We start from the raw sequence: 17,841 nt of genomic DNA, 5'->3' as shown, positions 1-17,841 counted from the left end.
GTACCATGCATCTTAAATCGCTCCAAGTAGAGTAAATTATTTATTCATGACAACGTTTTTGCTCCCAACTCCATCATCAGGGATTCAAGTTTATTGATGTCAAAGAATTATTAAAATATTTTCACTGGTTGCCAAGTTATGACAAAAAATATCCGATTATAAATGAAAAATTTAAACTTCAAATTGAGAGGCTTTGGATGACAAAACTTGCTCTAAATCAGAGAGTTTTTGAAGTACAAGGGTCATTGAGATATCAAATTGTTGCGAAAGAAACAATCATTCCCCATCAGAAGAATGTCAGTATGCAGTGCTCATTTGGTCAAATTGTATCAATATTTTCAGAAGAGAGTCTTTTAGCAGTGTAATATTTAGGTATTCAAGGTATTGAAGTGTATCTGAACACTTAAATTTTTGTTTCCTCCATACTGGGCCCCTAAACCAAAGAGATTTTATGGAAATACCGTGAAGGGCTGAAAAAGATTCTTGGAGTAGGTACATACTCTTTTGTACATATTAACTCCGGAGCCATATAAATGGGAATTCTTTATCAAAACAATTTTCTAAGTAATATAAGCCTTTATTTTGTCTTTTACCATCAATTTTTTTTTAAAATAAATTACAAATCAATAAATACATTACAATTTTCACACGTATATACTACAAAATCGCAGACAGTTTAACTGCCATAAAAAATTTGGCAAGACAATAAATAAAATATGATCCAGCATTAAAAGAAACAAAAAAAACCTCAAAAATACGTAGCTGATGATCACAGTAAAGTAACAAAAAAGAGATAAAATAAGTGTCCATGCGGTACAGGGAGAGTCCTGGAAAGTCCTTTTTACTAGGCCCTTTCACGACCATCCGGTATACTTAAATATAAAATAATAAAAAAAACCAATATACAATAATTGCACTTAATTAATTATTGCTCTAAGTGAGTTCAACTAAAAGCTAAGGAAATAAACGGCCAATCAATTGAAGACCGGTCAATCATGTGAAGATGCGAGTATACGTAGTATCAGCAATCGGAATGATTTTTAATCCAACAATAAAAAGAAAACAAACAACAAAAATAAATAGTAAACAATTATTATGTACATATTCTAGTAGTGGGTCGTACAAGGTGTACCAAATATTATTCAAGCATTAAAAAGTGTCACGTATTTTGTTCGATGGTTGGGCAGTGTTGTTGTAATTAAATTTTAGAACACCTTGCACGAAACGTTCGCGGAAAGACCTTTGATATACCTGCTCAAGCCTTTTCGCCACCCCATACACCTATTATCTAAGTATAAAAAATAATTTAAAAATTTAATTTTTTTAAATTATATGCATTTCGAAATCAGTCTTCTACCATTTTTTTTTAGCACTTGATAAGGCACATTCATTTGATTAAATTTTCCTACTGATGTAAAGTATCTACGGAGACCGCGTATGCCCGGTTGCCCAACATTCGATTCCCGGGTGACATTTTATTGACGATTTCTTCTTGCAGGAAGGTCAGCACCTTTTTGATCTCGACGTTTCTGGTGGGCGCCAACTTCTGGGCGTCTTGGACGTCTCGTAGGGCGCACGCGTACTCTCCAAGGTCCAATCGGGCCTTCGCCAAGGCGTAAAAGGCCTCGTAGGAGTCCGGTTTCATTGCTAAAGCCTCGTTGGCTAGTTCGATCGCTTCTTCCGGTTCCTGAATATGGAGAAAACTTCTTCGTATGCTTCCTTTTTTTTTTTTAATAAAATTTCACTTACATTTAATTTTCGTTTGCACCTAGAGAAATTCAAGAGAAAATTAATTTGTAACTGATGGAATGCTTGGTTGTGCTCTCCTTGGTCTTCTGTAGGGAATTTTTTGAGCGCGTATTGGTACCGGTGTGCGGCCTCTTTTAAACGACTCTTCCTGTATAGCACGTTACCGTCTTCAAGAAGTTTGTTTAGCAGAATAAGCCTGAATAGAATTTTTTTTTTATAAAAATAACTTAGATTTTCATATTAGTTTGTTTACATGATATCTGGTTTGCCTGTTGCCATGGCCCACGTAGCCGGTCCTAACTTCGCGCCCTTTTTCAAAAAACATTGCACCACCTGTATGTTTTTACATCCTATAGCCCGGTCCAATGGTCGCATACCGTTTATGTCCACGTGTTCTATTACAGCGCCTCTATCAAGCAAAAACTGTACCAAAGTGGGATTTCCATTGTAGGCGGCCAGATCCAGAGGGGTTCTTCCAGTTTTATCGGTGTGACTCAGGTTGGCCCCACGTTCAACCAGACTCTGAGCCGATTGCACTTTTCCTCTTAGACAGGCCCAGCATAAAGGAGTCAGGCCTTCGTGATCCTCTTTGTCGATCTGAGATCCTAAAACACGAGTGTTGGAATTATTATTGAACATCTACTTTTTAAAAAAGGAATAAATTTAATTCAAAATAAATTCTACACAAATTTGACCATCGATTAACTACAACTTTATTCGTCGAAAATTAATAGATGAGTGATTTTATATAATGCAATTTTTATGGAGCCTAATAATATTAAAACGTTTATTTTGTTAATTCAGGAATATTTATAATAATAATAATTATGTATGGGGTCAACTGAGGTTCTTGGCCTGGTTGCATCACATAACTCACGTGACATATTTAGCGATATTAACTTAGTAAACGAGAGACTCGTACCCTTATCCAGAAGGAGATCAATGAGTCCCAAATGTCCCTCAGAGGCTGCCAACATTAACGGGGTACGTCCCAACTCGTCCACTTGTTCTATACCGGCGTGGTTTTGAATGAGTCTCTCGGCGACTGCCCAATGTCCCTCCTTGACAGCAATCAGGAGCGGTGTAACTTCTTTTCTATTTTTTAAAGATATGCTTGCTCCTCGACTGATTAGGGCCGAACATACTGTGTGGCAACCGTTGGATGCGGCGACCGTTAAAGCAGTTTCTCCTGGAAAAGAAGAATTCTCTTAGTTAATAAAGAGCGAAATAAAAAACAATAGAATCAACTAAATAAATAATGTGATGGTTTATAAGCAGAAACCTTGAGAAGATGAAAATATTGGGCTTTATAGTGAGTGCTTACATGTACTTGGCCCTTAGACCCCACGTCATAAAAACAGTCATATTTCAATCATTTTTGCCTGGACTATTAACGACTCTTAATAATATTTTAAAAAACATTCCCCTTAATACTGTACTTTTTATTTCATTAAAATATTCCTATTAGTTTTAGAGATATTGAATTTTAAAGTGAGTGCTTACATTTTAAGCTTGGACCTTAGACCCCACTTCATAAAATCAGCCATACCTCAATTATTTTCGCTTGGACTATTTGAGACTCTTAACAACATTTTTTAAGAACACTCTTCTTAATATTCTGCCTTTTACATCATAAGAATATTCTAATTACTTTTTGAGATAATGGGCTTTAAAGTGAGTGGTAACATTTTAAACTTGATCCTTAATTATCACTACTTAAAACTAGTTGTTTGTTTGATAGTCAGATGCTAATAAGAGGGAATCAACGTGGGAAGAATGTAAGGATTGCTGTCTATGGTTTTCTGGAAAAGATCGTTTTGGCATTGCAAGGGGTCTCTTCTTGGACCTTTCCAAGGCTTTTGATAGTATGTACTATTCAATACCTTTGGAAAAACTGGAGAAGTATGGTGTTAGAGGAACCGCACTAGATTGGATCAGATCATATTTATCACATAAAAAACAGGTTGTTGTTGTGGAGAAGAATAGACGAACAAGGGCAAGTTATTAGAGGTATTGCACAAGCCCCTATACTCATTCTTCTCTATATAAATGACCTTGTTTTGGAAGTAGAAAATGACGATACAGACTCGGCAAATTATGCAGATGACACTAACATCTTAGTCATATCTGATTTTTACTGCGCCAGTTAACATAGATGACTCTAGCAAAAAGTAGAAGAAGAATTTGTTTATTAAAATAAACTGACAACGTTGATTGAATATTTGGGAAGATACGCAACCTTATGGGCTAAAGCGTGACCGCAAATATGCGTGAAAAATAGATGGCGATTCTCTCCAGTATGCGCGAAAATAATTTCGTCCGTCGCTTCTCAATAGTAATCGGCCGATCATCCCTGAGTCGTTTGGGAGAGTTTTTGCACGGGTTCGTGTTTGCCGTATTGCAATTTGGTAGTTGTTAAAAAATTTTCTTGGATATCATAATCACAAATAGATAGATATATGTAAATGTGTTTAGTTTGTGAGACAATGGCTCCTTTAGGCAAAATTAATCAGTGTGCGTATCGTGAGTGCAGTAAGAAAATGTAAAAACAATGTTCTCAGTTTTTTCAAATTTTCGATTTTAAAACCAGTGTTGCTTAACCAGTGGATAGAAAATATAGACAATGCGGAAACATATGTTATGGATGAAAATTTATTAAAAAACAAAGTGGTTTGCGAGAAACATTTTGACAAAATATATATTGCAATAAGTAATAAGCGAAAGAGACTTTTAAAATTAGCTGTACCAATTTCATGGAAAGGTATTATTTTTGATATTTTACTGTTTCCTTCCAAATTAGTGTTATAAATTTACTGTAAATTATAGAACCGGCCTCTAGAAACACAATTTCTTTGCCTGATACCTCATGTAACGCTCAAAGCCTTGAGAGTTTAGATGCAAAAGTTTCATCAATAAATTGGGAAAATGGTAAGTAAAGAATATTATAATATTAGTTAAACTTGACACTTTATTTTTTATAGGCAAATTTTTTCAACTGTTGTATTAAAAGTACATGAGTGGGTATACTTTTAATACTCATTCTCGTGCTCGCATTACTGAAAATATTCCTATTTGCCCTTTTGCATATTTTCAAACCCTTTTACAAGTTGGTGACAAACCGTACCTATTACGACAATAAGTATTATAATATTATTATAACTGTAATTATTATTATTTATTACTTACATATAGACAGGATAATTCTTTTAATGCACAAATGTAAATGGACGATAGATCTCATCATTTTAGGATAAAAAGTTTGTTTGTTTTTTAGCAAAATTTGGAAATGCCTATTTATTTTAAGAAAGCTTCGCTTTTCAAAAAAAGTTCTACAGCAAACAAATATTTTAAATTTAACAGGCGACTTAATTTGCTAACTAGAAGACGTATCACAAACATTTTTGGGCGGGGTAAAGACGCTTTTTATAGGATATTACTTTTTATTTATAGGGCATTACCGAAAATTACAGATATCCACATAAATCCAAATACTTGGCAAAAAATGAGGGTTAAACTGGCTGCCCAGGTTTTCTCAAATTCATTTGCAGCTGCAATAAAAACATTATTCTACTTGCATGCAATTAACAGTGATACTGCCGAAAATACTGCAAACTTTTTAAACAACATTAACACCATATTTGACTCTCCCAATAGTAGAACTTTATTTGATTCAAATCCTGATAGACGACTCATATCTACTCAACACCCCACGTCGATAAATAACTTAAAATTTGGTCTGAAATATTTTCGCTCAATTGAAGTATATGAAAATAATAAAAAAAGAAATAATATTCACTGCTTTAACGGATTTATTTGGACGCTTAATTCAGTCCTTGTTTTATTTGAATATTTAACAAACTCTTTTGATTGCAAATATGTTTTAACTAGGCATCTTAATCAGGATCCTCTAGAAAATTTATTTTCTGTTATAAGAAATAGGTGTGGATACAATGCAAAGCCAAGTGTGCAGCAGTTTCGAATTGCTTTGCAATGCAACATTAATATTGCAAAAATCATTAGACAGTGGAAATTGTGAAGAAGATGTCCAAGATTTTTTTAAATTAGACGATAGTCAGACTAGTGAAGAAGTTTTCATTTCAGATATTGAATCCCATAAAAATGTTAATCATTATTATTCCGAAGTTGCATGTACAAGTAGCTCCATTTCTTCTGATCTAAAAATTTCAAATTATTTAAATAAAACAGTAAGTTTGGAAACGAGCTCTAATGTTTATGTATCTGGATATTTCGCAAGAATGTTAATAGAGAAAACAAAGTGTGAAAACAATTGTGAATATTTTTTGAAAAAAGACGAATCAGAAATAAGTGATAAGAAAGAAATATTTGTAATTATTAAAAGCTTTGCTAAATCAAATAATGTATCTTCTCTAATAAACCCATCAGAGGATTTCTCAAATTTATGTCAAAACACAATAAAATCCTTTAATGAACTTTATCATACTCTAAAAGTAAACAATAATATATGCAAGTCAATTAATAAAATATTACTATAGATAAAATAAATATACATAAACCAAACCTATGTCCACAGCATATTGATCAATTTTTGCATTTATTAATAAAGACTTTGATTTATAACAACCTAAAATGGGAATCTCAAAATCTTATTAGAAAATCTTTAAAAAAATCTAATGATAAACCTCACAGAAAATTATCTATTTTATCTACAAAAATCAATCCGAACTCTTAAAGATATTGTCTCTTCATGTCTATGAGAGCCATTTTCTCTTTTTCTTTTTTTTACTTTAAGAAAATTTTATATCAATATATTATGTTTATGGTCTTTAGTGTTTTAAGTATTTTCAATAATTGTTTTCATGATAAAATTCTTTTATGAAAAAAAAATAAAGCTTAAAAAGCCTTTAAAGTTATTGAGAAACTGGTTATAGTACGAATGGTAGCTTTCCTAATTAAAAAAAATAATGTATTAAATGAATGTCGAGTAATGTTTTCATTCCTGGAGAGATTATATTTGAGCTTGAAGAAGGTCACTTTGCTGCAGCGGTATTCTGCGACTTCTCTAAAGACTTTGACTGTGTCAACCATGGAATACTGCTCGGTAAGCTTTCTAGATATGGGTTTAGGGGAGTTGCTCTAGAATGGTTAAAATTTTGAATTTTTTGAAATTGTATTTAAAAGAGAGAGAGGTATATAATATTTAATAGGGATGATTCTAACTACTCACTAGAAATTACCTCGTTGAAAAAGTAATTAAAAGGGTTATTCAAATCTGCAAGTGGCCAATATGGCGTCGACAAGAAGAAACAAAGTTGATTATGACTCTCTAAAGAAGGAACGTCGTATTTAAAAGTTAAAGATGTTAACTTGTAAATGAGAGAAAGTGTTTACAACAATGTATCAATGATTTTATTTTATATTTTCAAATAACGCCAGAAAAAAATAAAAAACCATTTTTCCAAATTTCACCTTTTTCCTGAATATTAGGAAGTATTTGGTATTTTTCCAATTTTTATTATATTGCCCAACTTTCGCCTAATTAAACCATTTACTACTCATCCTTATTTTGGACATCCTGTATAATCGCGATGAGAACCTTCATACTGTTAAACAAAATATTTGTTTTTTTTTCTTATTTACTTTTTCTAGTTTTAAGAAATAGTAATTAATTGTTTGCCTGTATTGCAAATTAAAATGTGGCCTATTTTCTATATTTTATAGTGTTTTTACACCCTTATTCAAAACCTTTTAAATTTTGCGATTTTATTTTTATATTAATTTCAGTTAAAGGTATCTATTTTTCAATATTTTTGTCCAAAAAAAGTGTACTTCACAGATCTCACTACCCTACACAGTTTTTGAGATATTGACTGGTTTCACAAACCCGTATTGTCAAAAATCACATTACGGGATACTTTTTGCAAAAAATTATTGACTCTAAAAAACTATAGTACCGTATATAGAAATTAAATCTTTAATTATTTAATTTACTCTTTATATTTACGTGAAAACTACCTATATCATCACCTTTATTTAATATTTTTGTTAATTTTTTAATTAATAAATAAAAGCTTATTGAATTTTTGTTTTGTTTTTATTTATTTATTTTTATCTCAAAAAAGTATTTTGGTAAGTAATTTATTATTTGTTAATAAAATTTAAGTTGTAAGAGATAGCACCTTTCAATACATTACTTGACCACCACATTTATCTAGTTATTTATGCAAGATCACAGCGCATATCGGCAATAACAAAATAAATAAAAGCGCTGTTATCATCATCGCCCTTGTCTTAAGTTGATGATGGCTCTTTAAAGGCAGAACGTCATATTTTAAATTTAAAGGTGTCATCGTATAGGCGAGAAAAAGTGGTCACAATAATTTATTCATTTAATAAATACTCATCATATATTTTGAAATAACGCCAGAAAAAAAAATGATTTTGCCAAATTTCAGTTTTTTGCAAAATTTAGGAAGTATTTAGATTTTATTATAAAAGGACACTATATTGCTCAACTTTCCTCTAATTATACCACCTCTATTGACGTCCTGTATAACCGTGATGCGGGGTCTTTAAACAAAATGTTTTTTTTTTGTTACTAGGTATCTTTTTATAGTTTTAAGTATAGTTGTAACAACTGGTAATTGAGAATTTTCCTGTGTCGCTTAAAACTTAAAATGTGGCCTATTTTCTATTTCTATTAACATCCTCACTCACAACCCCTTACTTTACAGATCTCACTACGCTGCACAATTTTTCAGATATTGAATCACATGACAAAATGGGTTACTTTTTACAAAAAATTATTGATCAAGAAGTTATATTACCATCGGTATTAAGTTTTATGAATTATTTCAATTATTCTTTATAATATTTACGTGAAACCTACTTATATCTTAAAATTTGTTCCACAATTTTTTGTATATTAGTTTTTAGTTAATTAAGTGCAACGGGCTTTTTATTTAAAAATTTGACCCTCTTGAACACAAAATGGAGGAAACATAATGTTTATTGGAATTATAACTTGTATTAAACTTTGTTGGTAATTTTGTAAAAATAGTTTTTTTGTATATATTTTTGTATTAATTTTTGTCTCAAAAACATATTTTGGTAAGTAATTATTTGTTTATAAAATTTAACTTTTAAGAAATGTCAATATGCCTCCGCCCTTAAGTATATCACTTATCACTTGACACCGTGTTGTATGTTCAAAAAAAAAATAATAAAAACATAGTTGGCAATAAAAATATCGGCCACGTAACCGGAGATTCCAGCGTCGTTGAAAACCTGACTCAAAGAAGCCAAAAGCCAAATCCACGCAGCTAAAATAAATCGTTCCTAGATTTGACGCTTTGCGGCAGCACCTCACGGTGCACGAAACTGAACGGCAATCCGATAGTCGACCGGGTACACTTTTTAACACAGGATTGCGTATCTTCCCAAATATTCAATCAACGCTCACAATAAATCAAGATAAAATATAATTTATCTGCTTTCGAACACTTCAACGAAGTAACATTTCACATAATACAACTAATGCTAATGCTTATACCCAAGCCTAAAAACCATAAAAAACCACCACCAACCTGTTATCGAATCTGCCATATCAGCGGTCACCTCCGCCATATCCAACAAATACTCCACGATCTCGGTATGTCCTTGTCCGGCAGCGGCAATTAACGCTTGCTGAGCCGCTTCTGCCAACTCCACGTCGTTCTCGTTCCTCAGTATCCAATCGCAAGCCAACAAATACCCCACCACATTCAAACAGCCATTCCTAGCGGCATGCACCAAAGGACAATAACCCACTGCGTCCGCGTGTCCGGGACTAGCACCTGCGGCCACAAGTTGCCTCACCACGTCGCAATGTCCTTTGGAGGAAGCCAGCGATAGAGCTGTTTGTCCTTGGTTATTGGTCAGCTCTACGTCGGCACCAAATTCCAATAATAGAGACACCATGGGAACATTTCCTTCGTTGGCGAACATGCATAGCACCGGGGCCTTGCCTAGGAACTCTGTTATATGGTTGGGACTCGCACCAGCTAATAATAACAGTCTGGATACTTTTACGTTGGGACTGTAGATGTTTCTCATGCTGCAGACTGCTGCCGACACGTCCTCGGAGCTTTGGGTGAGCCAGAATGCTTGTAAGTCCCGAGAGCTTAAGCTCGTTAAGGACATGTTTCTGTAGACGTGCGCTTTTAGTATATGGTGGCCTAGTTCCAGGGTTTTTTCGGGATCCAGTGGAGCCTGGACTCTGGATAGTCTGAATGCTATGGCCGCGTGGCCGGACCGTAGATCACATAGGAATTTTGTGGCCTCGTTCTCGTCCCTCCTGATCAGCCACTCCCTGAATGACGGATGGAAGAGCATGTAAGTATTATCCAAGCGTTTTATTAAGAAGCCTGATAGTAGTTTGAATCTTTGCAAGAATTCTTTCCATGCTAAGAAGTTGTCTACTAGTAAAGCGTTTACTGAATAAAATATCTCGACTAGGGTAAGAGGGTATAGGGCTGCCAAGCATACTGCTAGTATATGAACAACTTTTTCAAAAGAACGTATTGTAGGGAATCTTAAATTAAAGTGTAGAAGGTATATTTGTGATAAAGTTACAGGAAGCACTTTATATCCAGAAGATTTAGCTACCAATTGGCCCTTCTCCAGGAGATCCAGGGTTAGTTTGGCAAACAAAAATGACCCTTGCGATAAATTCAACAAATGTTGTGAGAACTTGTGTTGAGACACGCTGCCACTCTCGATTTTTCCATTGTTTGTCAAAGTAATATTGCTTTGGATGCTAGGGCTCTTTTGCAACCTATAATTGATATACCCAAGAATATCTTTGTGGATTACATCATTGGATGGAAAGCTATCCAAGCTAATCCTAGTAAATGGAAACTGTTTGGTGAGATCTTGCAGATGCGTCCTCACGGTGGCGACAATCTTTAGCCACGAGGGAAAGTTTGGAATATGTTTTAACAAGAATGTCGTTATGGTGTCTCCGTGGTCCGGTCTATGATACTCGGCCTCACATAAAGCGTCTACTAAAATGGTACAATTGACATTATCGATTTTTCCGATTCTCCTGAGGCTAGCTAAAGGTTCCAGGATCCCGGTGGTAAAAGCAACGTCTGGATTCGCTATACACTCTTTTAAAGACAAAATGTTTTGTAAGGTAGACTCGCTTAAAAGATGTTCTCTGTAGGCGGCAAGTTGTGGTGCCTGGCACAGCTGAGCCGCCAAGGAATGAATAAAATCGGGAACCAAACAAGTGTTGTTGTTATCCGCTTGACAGAAGTGATAAGCGACGATGCTTCCTGCCAGCTGCTTGATTTTTTCCGATACCAAGTCTATTGGTCCGTAAATTGTAGATTGGGGAGACCTGGATCTTTCTGGTGAGTGTATCGATTGGTAAACCGGTTCTCTTTTTCTACCGAAGCAGCTGAACTCGACCAGTTGGAGGATCAGGGCTGTCTTGCCTGTGCCTGGCTTACCAGTGAGTAGAATGCCTGGACTAGACGAGTCTGGAAGGAGAGCAAACCGTTAGATTAATTTAGTTTCTCTAGACGCCGAGACTTACTAATGACTTCCTCCATGTTCCGGATAAGCCAGTGACGTCCCAAGAACAAAGGATCCGGTTCCTGCAAAGGCACCTCGAAAAATAAGGGTTTCAGGGTCAACTGGGGCGTCCTGTATTGGGCAAACACCACTTTCGGATCCACGATTCCCTTCAAACTTATCCCGGCTCTCGCCGATCTTCGCACGCACGTTCTTCGATTCTTGAAGAGGTGAAGATCTTCGACTTGGCCAGGCTGGGTCGCTACAAAATGAATTCCCATTGAATGTAACGTTTATCAAAAAGGTATAAGGTGTTTACTGGTGACGCTATGTCTTCTACTGACTGGACTAGAACTGCAATTACTCTGACCGGACATGGACATTGACATAAGTGATGCGACGCTGTCTGAGTTCGGATTGGTCCGATGTGGGTCTTCGGAGCTGCCCGTCAACGTTGACACTGGACTGGTGTTGGTGGACATCATCGCGCCGGTTTCGTAGCTGGCCAGGGACGAACAGGATTCCGGGTTGTAGACTTGATTGCCTAGAAGATATTTGGGTTAAAGTTGGATCATTTTCAATGTGACTTAAGGTATTTTGATGTTTTACTGGTTCATTTGCCTATGTTTTTCTAAATTTTTCAGAGCATATTACCAAACAGTATATATCGTCCAATAGATGTCTTGCCTTGGTCGAGCTTAAGTCGAAATGTCTATTTTTAATAAGACAGTTGAAATGTTATTCATTTATTCCATATAATTGAAATTTTTGACTTTTTCTAGGCACTTGAGATTTATATTTTTTAGTCCAGTCATTTGCAAATTTATTCATTTATTCCAGGCTCTTGGGAATTATTTAATTATATCATGCAATTGAAGAAGGGGCCCTGAAGAAGGCCTAATACGAAACGTTGGTAATTAGAGGGAAAAAAATTGAAAAGCTTGGATTTTATTTGACCACGATCATGACCAAGAATCATTAATTTATTGGAGGCAATTAAAAATTTATTCTTTAATTTCAGATAGCTAAAATGTATTTGTTGACTTATAGGCACTTGAGTTTTTTTAAATTTCAGACAGTAGAAAAATTTATGCATTTATTTCATGCCGTTGAGAATAACTTCATTATTCCAGGCAGTTATAAATTTATTCATTAATTTTAGGCAGTTAAAATATATTTGCTGATTATAGGCATTTGAGTTGTTTTTTTATTTCAGCAGTTGATAGCTTATTCATTTATTTCATGTACCTAAAAATTGCTTATTTATTCCAGGTAATTAAAAATTATATTTTTTATTCCAGGCATTTTAGAATGTACTCATTTGTTCCATGATGATTAAAATTAATTATTTATTCCAGGCAGTTGAATATTTATTCAATAATTCCAGACAGTCAAAATGTATTTGTTTATTTATAGGCACTTGAATTTTTTGTTGTTATTTTTTTTATTATTCCATGTAGCTCAGACTTTTTAATTTATTCTAGGCAATTAAAAATTATGTTTTTTATTCCAGGCATTTTCAAATTTTTTCATTTATTCCAGGCCATTGAGAAAAACTTCTTTATTCTAGGCAGTTGAAAATTTATTCATTAATTTTTGACAGTTAAAATATATTTGTTGATCACAAGCTATTGAGCCTTTAATAATTTCAAACAATTGATATTTTATTCATTTATTTCATGTACCTAAAAATTGCTTATTTATTCCAGGTAATTGAAAATAATGTTTTTTATTCCAGGCATTTTCAAATTAATTAATTTATTCCATGCCATTGAGAATTACTTCTTTATTCTAGGCAGTTGAAAATTTATTCATTAATTTTAATCAATTAAAATATATTTGTTGATTAGAGGCACTTGAGTTGTTTTTTTAATTTCAGACAGTTGATAGTTTATTCATTTATTTCATGTGCCTAAAAATTGCTTATTTATTCCAGGTAATTAAAAATTATATTTTTTATTCCAGACATTTTAGAATTTATTCATTTATTCCATGATAATTAAAATTATTAATTTATTCCAGGCAGTTGAAAATTTATTCATCAATTCCAGACAGTCAAAATGTATTTGTTTATTTATAGGCACTTGAATTTTGTTTGTTTAACGTTTTGGCCTATATTGTCCTGAAGAAAGCCTAATATAGGCCGAAATGTTGGTTATTAAAGAAAAAAAATTAAAAAGCTTAGATTTTATTTGACCATTTATTCAACTAAACCCTTAAAAATTAAGTAATTTTTGTTTATTTCAGACAAATGAAAATTAATTTTTATTCCAGACAATTGCAATTTTTTTTCAGTTATTCCATGCCGTTAAGAATCATTAATTTATTGCAGGCAGTTCAAAATTTATTCATTAATTTCAGATCGCTAAAATGTATTTGTTGATTTATAGGCACTTAAATATTTTGAAATTTTCAGACAGTTATTATTTTATTTATTTATTCCATACATTTTTTATTCCAGGCATTTTAAAATTTATTCATTAATTCCAGACAGTCATTTTCAAATTTATTCATTAATTTTAGGCTTTTTATATTTGTTGATTACAAGCTATTGAGCCTTTTTTAATTTCAAAAAATTGATATTTTATCCATTTATTTCAAGTACATAAAAATTGCTTATTTATTCCAAGTAATTAAAAATTACAATTTTTATTCCAGGCATTTTAGAATTCATTCATTTTTTCTATTATAATTAAAATTATTAATTTATTCCAGGCAGTTAAAATGTATTTGTTTATTTATAGGCCTTTGAATTTTTTTGTTTTAATTTTAGAGAGTTATTATGTAGTATCAGTATTTCAGACTTTTTAATTTATTCTAGGCAATTGGAAATTATGTTTCTTATTCCAGGCGTTTTCAATTTTTTTCATTTATTCCATGCCGTTGCGAATTTATTCATTTATTTCTTGTACCTAAGAATTGCTTATTTATTCCTGGTATTTTCAAATTTATTCAATTATTCCATGCAGCTCAAAAGTTTTTATTTCTTTCAGATAAATGTGATTTATAATTTTTATTCCAAGTATTTACAAATTTATTCCGTGCTGTTGAGAATTACTTCTTTATTTTGCTTATTTATTCTTTATTTTACTTATTTATTCCTTATTTTGCTTATTTATTCCTGGCATTTTCTTTTAATTTCAAACAGTTGATAGTTTATTCATTTATTTCATGTACCTAAAAATTGCTTATTTATTCCAGGTAATTAAAAATTATATTTGTTATTCCAGGCATTTTAGAATTTATTTATTTATTCCATTATAATTAAAATTATTAATTTATTCCAGGCAGTTGAAAATTTATTCATTAATTCCAGACAGTCAAAATGTATTTGTTTATTTATAGGCCTTTGAATTTTTTTTTAAATTATAGAGAGTTGTTATTTTATTCATTTATTCCATGTAGCTCAGACTTTTTAATTTATTCCAGGCAATTGAAAATTATGTTTTCATTCCGAGCATTTTCAATTTTTTTCATTTTTTCCATGCCGTTGCGAATTTATTCATTTATTTCTTGTACCTAAGAATTGCTTATTTATTCCTGGTATTTTCAAATTTATTCAATTATTCCATGCAGCTCAAAAGTTTTTATTTCTTTTAGATAATTGAGATTTATAATTTTTATTCCAAGCATTTACAAATTTATTCCGTGCCGTTGAGAATTACTTCTTTATTCCAGGCAGTTACAAAATTATTCATTAATTTTAGGCAGTTAAAATATATTTTTCGACTACAAGCACTTGAGTTTTTTTAAATTTCAGCAGTTGTTAGCTTATTCATTAATTTTACGTACCTAGAATTGCTTATTTATTTCATGATATTAAAAATTATTTATTTATTCCAGGCAGTTGAAAATTTATTCATTAACTTCAATTGGACTGTCCATTTTACATATATCTTTGCATCAAGAATTTATCTATCTAATGGAAAATGTTATTTAATAATATCTTGAAATATTTGTATGTTCCTATGAAGAAGAGTAAACCTTTGAATGTCCATTGAATAGATTTGTGCTGTCTGGGTTTAGGCCTTAATCGAAAATCGTTAAAAACTAATAGGGGACCTGCTGCAGTAGCTCGATAATCACCAGTCTGTAATATGAACTATATAATTTATTTACACCGCCCTGCTATCTTTGGCCATTAAAATTAGACCAAGAATATTTTAAATTCTAAAATGCCTTCAGGGCACGTTCGTCTTTCAAGGGTTATCTAGATCAGACTATTTTAATATAAGGGTCATTAAACGCAGTATACAAATTAGGAGGGCATCGTAAATGTTATAAAACATTTATTGCAAGATAAGTTACTTACCTTTAGATCTTCTGGCCCTGTCACCGAGAAGCAATCCCAAGCGCGTGTACATGTCGTTCTCCGTAGATTTCTTCATTGAAGGGGCCTTAATAGACGCTTCGTCATCTAAAAATAAATCGAACACTAAATAACAAAAGCATTTTTCAAATAAATTAAAATGCAACAAAACATGCGAATAAAAAGTCAAAAAATAGCGCGTGAATCGCAGTGGGTATTAACTAAAAAAAAATAATAGTGCTATAGTGAAAAACAAAAACATGCTTAAACAAAACAAACAATAAAGGGGTAAAAAAACATCAATAAAAGAAGAAAAATTCCCTGCCTGATGACACCAGTTGATTTAATCCGGCGTGGTCGCTGTTCCCAGCGCTCCATAGCGATCGGATTTTGCCCAATACGACGCTGGGCCAATGCTTCGCCTCGGACGTTACTGAATTCGTCATTGACGCTATTGAGATAAATTCGTTAATTTATTTGTATTTAAAACAAATACTCAATTATGTATTCGTTGTACATGTGTATGTATTTCAGACTAAATTCCTTAATACAACAATTTTTATTCATCCATTAACGCGGGAAATACGAACGTTGAACGACACGGAGACTTTTTAAAAACAATTTTATTTCTAAACAGTATTACGTGCAGCAACAGAAACAATGAGATAAAGCGACTTAAAATCTAAGGTTTATATAATGCAAAAAGTACTGTTGTAGCCAACCACGCAAGTGGGTAGATTTACACTGGAGGTTCAGCTCTTTTTAGGCATATAACTCCTCCCTCCTTAAGAGGCAAACATAATGGAGTGTGTTTGCTCTTCTGGCTCTTCAGGGTTGGAAGTGGCAGGTCCAGGTTTTGGCTTCTGGCATCTTGGAAGCAGCTTCTTCTGGGCAACCACTAGTAAAGTTATGATTATAATAATAACAATAATCAGGGTACTGTTGATTATTATTGAAGTATGGATCGGTGAAACGTCGTCAATGGGATGTAGCTGGTTCGCTTAAGTTCATATAAGTCTTGTATGTTGGCTTGACTTATATTGGGCAACTTGTAAGGTCTGGATACTTGGGGTTTGTAGTCCTGGATTTCTGGTAGTACCAAAGGTTTCCCTTTTACTAGTTTGATATCGTTGGAATATGTTTTTCCATCAAGCTTTATTCCACAGTTTGCAGGAACTTGGATAAGGGTAAGTTCTTCCAGAGTTATATATTGGTCGGTCGTAAATTGGTAAGGACTTGTGTGTTTTGGTTGGGATGATTAAGAATTGTCCTTGGGTTTGCAGGGGTGTGCAACTTGTTGGTGGACGTTTTTCCAACAACTCAATAGTGCAACTATCCTGAGGGTAAAAGTTCTCTAGACAGTAGAATGTTCTCTCGATTTCTGGGCATAAGCTGTCTTCAAATTGGATGTCGACTTCTTTTTGTGCCAGGTAGGGGTATTTTGGAATAATGATGGAATTGTTTTGGGGCAAAAATACCGATACAATCATATATTTTGAAAGTATGCGATTGACCATTAAATGTAAATAAATTCTTTTTGTTTTAAGTTTTCAAGTTTTTACATGTATTAAGTTTACCGAAGGATTGGGTACTCAGTTCTGTGCCCTTTCATGGGTATACTTCGTCACACTTAACAACAAATTCTTTTGTATATTCGCTCGTTTTTTTTTAATCCAATTATATGATTAATTTTCTCATTTAAATGCAAATTGCCTAGCTCAATTTATTATTGTATAGTACCGGTTAAAATAGTTTACCTTAGACACAATGCCTTCATAAAACAAATAATTTACAACTCTACATTACTGGCAGAAAACTACTAAAAGGCAAGAAAAGTCCACATTATGGGTTCTACTTTAACACGACTTTAATAAAATATAGCCCCCGGGACACCTTGATTGGTTTTTAAGTCGTTAAATTCCCGGTGTAATAAAACTCTTGTATATATTTGACGGCGGAAAACGGTCATATTGTTGTTTTATTGGCTATATACGAGACGGACCCCCATTATTTCTACGGTGAGTTATTGCTCAAATTGCCTGGAAGCGTTATTATGAATGAACTACTAAAAATGCCCCTTCTTTTACCGTGAGTAGGTGAACGTATTGTAACCCATTATATTTAATTACATAGGGAAATTTTATGTTTATTGACAAACCTCTATAAGCAGTTTTCGGTTCTGATGATGACGAGATGGACGAAACACGTGTAATTGCTAATTAACTACTATTATTATTTTACTAAAA

General features: G+C 33.0%; 1 protein-coding gene across 5 annotated transcripts in view; it reads right to left on the bottom strand.

Annotated features, from left to right (window-relative positions):
• Positions 1 to 556: 556 nt before the first annotated feature.
• LOC126744940 (protein TANC2) overlaps positions 557 to 17,841 on the bottom strand; it is a 164,762-nt gene continuing 147,477 nt past the window's right edge. For 4 of the 5 annotated variants that reach the window (XM_050452543.1, XM_050452544.1, XM_050452547.1 and 1 more), the window contains 9 exons: positions 15,921 to 16,046; positions 15,599 to 15,703; positions 11,606 to 11,830; positions 11,309 to 11,548; positions 9,315 to 11,252; positions 2,672 to 2,938; positions 2,003 to 2,354; positions 1,750 to 1,945; positions 557 to 1,687 (listed from right to left, as the gene is read on the bottom strand). In XM_050452543.1, coding sequence (XP_050308500.1) covers positions 1,406 to 1,687; positions 1,750 to 1,945; positions 2,003 to 2,354; positions 2,672 to 2,938; positions 9,315 to 11,252; positions 11,309 to 11,548; positions 11,606 to 11,830; positions 15,599 to 15,703; positions 15,921 to 16,046 — 3,731 coding nt within the window. In that variant the 3' untranslated portion in view covers positions 557 to 1,405. The remainder of the gene's footprint in view (positions 1,688 to 1,749; positions 1,946 to 2,002; positions 2,355 to 2,671; positions 2,939 to 9,314; positions 11,253 to 11,308; positions 11,549 to 11,605; positions 11,831 to 15,598; positions 15,704 to 15,920; positions 16,047 to 17,841) is intronic. The other variant, XM_050452545.1, reaches the window with a different exon arrangement.

The sequence above is a fragment of the Anthonomus grandis genome, chromosome 15 (assembly GCF_022605725.1).
Source record: "Anthonomus grandis grandis chromosome 15, icAntGran1.3, whole genome shotgun sequence".
NCBI lineage: Eukaryota > Metazoa > Arthropoda > Insecta > Coleoptera > Curculionidae > Anthonomus > Anthonomus grandis.
This window is presented reverse-complemented; position numbering and strand designations above follow the sequence as displayed.